At 32.9% G+C, this 7,335-nt stretch overlaps 1 protein-coding gene across 1 annotated transcript; it reads left to right on the top strand.

Moving 5' to 3' along the window:
* Positions 1-3,748: 3,748 nt before the first annotated feature.
* On the top strand, positions 3,749-4,549 carry LOC132937997 (uncharacterized). The gene is made up of 3 exons (XM_061004646.1): positions 3,749-4,033; positions 4,101-4,289; positions 4,383-4,549. Exons 1-3 carry the CDS (start codon positions 3,985-3,987, stop codon positions 4,547-4,549), a joined length of 405 nt encoding a protein of 134 aa, XP_060860629.1. The 5' UTR covers positions 3,749-3,984.
* Positions 4,550-7,335: the final 2,786 nt, after the last annotated feature.

The raw sequence follows: 7,335 nt of genomic DNA, 5'->3' as shown, positions 1-7,335 counted from the left end.
GCAACAAAATTGTTTGTAGCCGTGTTTAAGTGCGTTATACTAGACGAATCTATATATGGGTGCTAATGGTATGCTCGAATCACTCTGTGCATACTTTTGAGGCGAAACTTTCCTTTTGTTCGTAATCTCTTTGTCCGTCTCTTTAATTTATTATAAAGGTTCGTTTCCAGAATATAAGCAGAATATATAACGAATTTACAGTCGTTTATAACAATATTATTATATTTTTAATTGATCCGAAACAATGTTTCGAACATGGTTCTTTGGGATCGGCCCCGAACAAAATTTGCTCCATGGCCATGTTCCGAACATATTTTATGAAATTGTTTCAATATCAATATAACGTTCGTTAAAAATGAAAAACAATGTTCACAGAGTGCGATTGTTTGCACGGAAACAGACTTTTATGACATTTCTATTTTGTTGATGTTATAAGTTTCAATCGTAAAATACACGATCACACTGCGTCGCTGATTAAACTCCTCTGGGACGCGGCCGTTGTTGGTTAAATTTTAGCCAAACGGGCCAACGAAATCAATGCTTTGGGACAGTGCTGTAGCTAGAGGTTGGTATTTGGAGACTTGGGTGATAGCCAAGTGCGTAGATGCGTTTAGGGGGGCAAAATCCAACCAAAATATACGTCTTATAAGTTCTCATCGAAAAATTGATTTAGTACCCCTGTTTTCCGGAGAAAAAAAGGTTGCTAACATATCGCCAGCGGCCTGCACTTTTCATTCTACCGACTATTATAGTCAAAATCATTTAATCCAAACGATTTTGTTTAATTTTGTGGTCAACGAGACCATTTCAAGCACGGACCACCACGCGCGGTCTGAAACTGAAACTGAACGCGACGATAGTGGAATGGTACCTCTAAAATAGTGATTCGGACCACGAACGACGGTCGTTCTCGCGTATTGGTATACACGAGTTGGTACGTCCGGTTACCGTACTTCATGTGGCGCCAGGTATTATAGAAATTATGTTTTTTTCGATTTCGTACGACGGCGCACCGTTATTGAAATCGATTTCACGATTTCCTCAGCTGAAATATAATCCTGTCGAGTCGAAAACGAACGAGACGCAAAACTCGTCGTTAGCGATCCACACTTACGCACCTTATACATCATTTGATTGAAAACGAAAGTCATCAAAACGATCACGGTGGCCGATGTGCGAGTGTTAATCGCTTGTCTACGTTTCCCACAGGTAAAAATGTCACAATTATTATACGTTCGCACAATTTATACTTCTGTGGTTTGATTTATTATTCAAATATTGTTGTTGCTGTTGTTGTTGTCGTACGCAATTCTTTTTGTCGATTTGATGTGCTAAGTAGTTAGTATTAAAATGTGAAAAATGTGAAAGATATGATTTCATATAAGTACTTTCATAGTTTCATAACCCGTCATGTTCAAACCCTTGAATATTATGTGACGATATTCAAAATAAAATTTCGTGTGTGGATCAGTAGTCATAATGTGTAAAACGATTTTCGATTAAACATTTAATTCCTTCTCCAAAGGAGTGAAAAATCGCATTCAATTCATCACACTAAAAATAATTATTTAATTAAAACACTTAAATATAATAAATAATATAAAATCATAATGCAGGTTGCTCAAATTCGTTGAAAAAAATGTTTTTTTTTTATTGTATACTTTTATTGTTTATTATTGATACTTTGTTCTATATATTATCGACCACATTTGATAGTTAAACATATATGCTTAAATTAAAAATAATAATTATCTAATTCTTAGAAAGTTTGACGTTTTCCTGAAACAATAAATAATAAAATAATAAAATTTTGCAGTTCATTTATCTTGATTTTGAACTTTTTTTCTCGAGTTTCACTGACGCATTTTTTTAATAATATAATATAAACACTTATATTTTTTTTATTGTTACCTATTATACCTGCACATTATGTTTTAATTTAAATTTAATTTGTCTTGAACACATTCAATAGTTGCAGTACCAAGGACTGTAACAATACGCTTGTTGACATAATAATAGTATAATAATATAAAGCCATTAAAATGTCATAAAAACGCATTAGCAGGCGCCTATAATCACGCTTTTATCCATCCAAACTATAGTAATGTTTTAGGTGGGTTCAGGTACCTATTCGGGTACGAATAATGTAGTGTTTTTATTTTTAATACGTCTGAGTAAATAATTTTTCCATAACGCAGCACGCCTATCATCAAACTTAAAACGCTTAAGATCACGAATTGTTATTGTTTTTTTTTCTCTTGCGATACTTTAACAATCGTATAATAATATTGTGCGACTGAGATGACCAAATATACATAATATACTTCAATATAATCGTATTGCGAGACTGCAGCTGAGAGGACCAAATAAATACACACATAATGTAGGTACCTAATAGGTGTTATGACTGTCGACGTCGTCCTCACGTCAACGGCTTTCGAATGAACGATGGAACATATTTTATAATTGTGCCCACACTTTAATGGCAGTGTAATCGTGTACAGATATATATTACACCACGAGTGTGTAGAAGTACGTAGGTACGACTGCAGCACGTGTGGGCGAATAATAATCACTCGTTATTCGTAATATACATAATATTAATATTATAATCATATTATTATCGTATAATGTTCAACTGTTATAATATAGGTAGGTAGACGAGGCGGACAAACGCGCTCGCCACTAACACCGGCCGAGTCCCACCGACGACAATGTTTATATTTTTAATATTGTCGCCTTTTATTATTAGGTTTGTCAGACATTGATTTAAAATAATATTTTATCGCCGTCGTTTTGTATACTGCACCACAGTCGTGCCGTATAGGCATGTACCTACGCGGATGTCGAGATGTACTTATAAATACATATTATTATTATATGTGTACCTATATATATATGTGTGTGTATGTGTGTGTACACAATTTATTATTATGACGCGTGGTGCATATTATTGCAAAAAGTATTATTATTATGCATTTTTCTGATAAAGAGCACACGTCAAAAAACCGGATTATCGTGTTTCGTACATCGCGAACATTTTGAGGTGCGTTACCCTGGCACCCCAAGGTAAAATTTTCGACTTGAAAACTGTTGGGTATTATGTTATTTGTTATGTAACAATTTGTAACCACAAAAAAAAATTTTGTAATCACACCGGTACCCCCGAAAAACCACTTTACAAGTTCCGGGTGCCAGGGTAACGTTACCCCCGGCACCCCGTACAACAAAAAATGAAAATGTCGACTTGAAAACTGTTGGGTATTATGTTATTTATTATGTAACAATTTGTAACCACAAAAAAAAATTTTGTAATCACACCGGTACCCCCGAAAAACCACTTTACAAGTTCCGGGTGCCAGGGTAACGTTACCCCGGCACCCCGTACAACAAAAAATGAAAATTTCGACTTGAAAACTGTTGGGTATTATGTTATTTGTTATGTAACAATTTGTAACCACAAAAAAAAATTTTGTAATCACACCGGTACCCCCCGAAAAACCACTTTACAAGTTCCGGGTGCCAGGGTAACGTTACCCCGGCGCCCCGTGCAACAAAAAATGAAAATTTCGACTTGAAAACTGTTGGGTATTATGTTATTTATTATGTAACAATTTGTAACCACAAAAAAAAATTTTGTTATCACACCGGTACCCCCGAAAAACCACTTTACAAGTTCCGGGTGCCAGGGTAACGTTACCCCCGGCGCCCCGTACAACAAAAAATGAAAATTTCGACTTGAAAACTGTTGGGTATTATGTTATTTATTATGTAACAATTTGTAACCACAAAAAAAAATTTTGTAATCACACCGGTACCCCCGAAAAACTCGATGTACAATATGTATGATTAGTATTTTATATACTATACGATATCGGACATGGCTTCATAATTGGAGAGCAAGCTATATTTGATGGTCAAATGAAAATGGTCATAATTAATTAGGAGGTACTCATATAAGATTACCTCGGCAATATTAAATTAATGGATGCAATGGATACAATTTCATCAACAGCCAATAAGCTGTTAAAAGGTATGCCATCATACATACAAGTTAACCGGTGTTCCGAACCTAACCTAACCCGATCTTTTCTGTCCAGAATTTTCTTTAGACAATAGATATGAAGTAATATCATTGACTGCTTATGAGGGGAAAATAAACATTCAAGAAAATATTAACAACTTCTTAGATAAGGAATTTATTGAGTGTAAAAGCTGCAAAAGTGAGAGAGTTATAACTGCCAGCATAAAAAACCATTTGTTGATAGAACTACTATCATTACCTACAGGTACTTTATACATTTTTAAATAAAGATAAAGAAAATCAATAAATTTATGTTTTTTAATCATTTTAATTCTTATACATTGTTCTATATTCTCAGATCTAGAAGCATCAATAAGCATATCCAATCTGAGTGATATAGGAGCAATCCAAAACAATTATGCAGGAGAAGTCCATTTGTATTTAGATGATATTCCAAAAACAATAAAAATTAATGATATTTATTTTTTGAGAGGAGCTATAGGGTTTTGTGGACAAGACCGGTGAGGATTAAGAGTGACCACAGGACACTATAAAGCGTTTGCATACAGATCAAATGACCAATGGGAAGTGTATGATGATCTCAGAGATGGCATATCATTAAATACAAAAAAGAAGGAAAATATTGAAATGCTATTGTATTCAAAATAAATTGTAAATATAAAACGTCAACATTTCGAATTAATTTTTATTTAAATATATTCCGTTTCCAATTAATACGTGAGGTGCTCAACAGGCATGTGACATTTATGTAAAATAAAAAAAAACATAGTTATCTTACTACAATTATTAGCAATTAATTAAAAATAATGCTAAAGAACACTTTACTGAAAATTAGAGTGAATTAGTAAAGTATAAGTTTAACTTATTTAACTATAAAAATTGTATTCAATGTAAATAATATAAAAGTATACTAAAATTAAATAAATAAAATTACAGGTAAATCAATATAAATTAAAACGATAGTCTGTCAGTTCATACTACTAAGTATATATTTTTAGTATACATTTATATTGCTGTAATTAATTGTATTAATCGAAACTTCTCTTTAGATCTAAATATATCACCTCATATTTCTCAATTGGTAGTAAAATGAGGCTATTTCAGCAATAATCAATAGTTTGTCAACAATTTGGGAAATCCATCGAAAATTGGATACAATTTTTTTTTAACTTAGAGTTTTGTACAACCTAAGTGTAAAATTGTATTCAAAATTTGTCCAAACATGAAAACTATTTTAATTATTCATTCATAACTTCAAAAACAATGGTCTAAACTCTAGATACTTGAAAATTGAAATGTAAACACATCTATATAAATGTCTTCCAAAATATTGAAAAACACTAAATACATATAATATATATAAAAGGAAGAAATCAATATTTAGGGACCACAAACATAGATGGAAAACTTTTTTTTTGAATTTAAAATGAATGGTTCAAATTGTCAACTGAACTGGACATAAGATATTGAGTTTGGTTCTAAAATCTTAATTTAGAAAAAAAATCCTATTCAACTTCTGAGACTCAGGTAAGCATATAATTCAAACATACAATTTTCAATTAATTTAAATACGAACTAAATAATGAATGTAAAAAGACAGTAGTTCCGAAGCACCGATGTGGTTACAAATTGTTACATAGTAAATAACATAATGCCCAACAGTTTTCAAGTCGAAATTTTCATTTTTTGTTGTACGGGGTGCCGGGGTAACGTTACCCTGGCACCCGGAACTTGTAAAGTGGTTTTTCGGGGGTACCGGTGTGATTACAAAATTTTTTTTTGTGGTTACAAATTGTTACATAACAAATAACATAATACCCAACAGTTTTCAAGTCGAAATTTTCATTTTTTGTTGCACGGGGCGCCGGGGTAACGTTACCCTGGCACCCGGAACTTGTAAAGTGGTTTTTCGGGGGGTACCGGTGTGATTACAAAATTTTTTTTTGTGGTTACAAATTGTTACATAACAAATAACATAATACCTAACAGTTTTCAAGTCGAAATTTTCATTTTTTGTTGTACGGGGTGCCGGGGTAACGTTACCCTGGCACCCGGAACTTGTAAAGTGGTTTTTTCGGGGGTACCGGTGTGATTACAAAATTTTTTTTTGTGGTTACAAATTGTTACATAATAAATAACATAATACCCAACAGTTTTCAAGTCGACATTTTCATTTTTTGTTGTACGGGGTGCCGGGGTAACGTTACCCTGGCACCCGGAACTTGTAAAGTGGTTTTTCGGGGGTACCGGTGTGATTACAAAATTTTTTTTTGTGGTTACAAATTGTTACATAACAAATAACATAATACCCAACAGTTTTCAAGTCGAAAATTTTACCTTGGGGTGCCAGGGTAACGCACCTAACATTTTGTTGTTTTTTTTTATATATATAATATATATATATATATATGCCAAAACGATTTTCAAAAAGTATGACTACCCACTATACGACAGCTATAATGTGACAAAATTATTATAATATCATTGAAGGGTTCGCGGAAACGTTGAATATCATAATAAATTAATAAAATAAAAGCGCCTTCGTTCGAAACGTCCGTTAATACCTGCGGCGTTTCGCAAAATATTATAATATTATTTAATATATTTCTACGATTCGTTTCGTCGATTCACGCTCAACCGTTTCGGATGGACGCAATACCCGATAGGTACATTATCATAATATGCGTACACGGACCGACGAACCAATAGCGACTGTTCAAAAACGGTTTTTTGTACCGACAAAAAAAAAATAGTTATTGAGTTGACTTGTTGCACATTAAAATACGATTGATCTATGCGCGATATATTCTTATAATTTATTATTATGTTATCACAGACCGAATCCGATTCACATAGGCGAAAATATATGGGTCAGGTTAGCCTCATGGTCTGATCTAATACTGACTGGATAACAAAATATACTGACTTAATGGAAAATTAAATTAAAACTACGAAATTTATTTTACAATTTGAATTTTTTTCATATTTATCATTTGACCTGTCCTTATAAAATATTTTAGTTTCGATTTTACCAATCGATGATGGTAGCGGTGCTGTCGATTTTTGTTTTGCCGAAAATCGTATAATGTAGATCTAATTGCAGTTAAAGTGTCGGACTGTCCAGAACGGATAGAGTGTCGGATACAACCAAAAAATAATTTCTTCACCGGTGGCTTTAGTACGATATTATAGAAAGATAGCCTTGTCACTTTGACTCATTTATAATAATAGTAGTAATAATAATAATCGATTTTCATTTGATGGGATTCATAACTATATTATTTATACCC

This window comes from Metopolophium dirhodum, chromosome 2 (genome assembly GCF_019925205.1).
Source record: "Metopolophium dirhodum isolate CAU chromosome 2, ASM1992520v1, whole genome shotgun sequence".
Lineage (NCBI taxonomy): Eukaryota > Metazoa > Arthropoda > Insecta > Hemiptera > Aphididae > Metopolophium > Metopolophium dirhodum.
The sequence above is the reverse complement of the archived record's forward strand: the minus strand, read 5'-3'. Positions and strand labels throughout refer to the sequence as shown.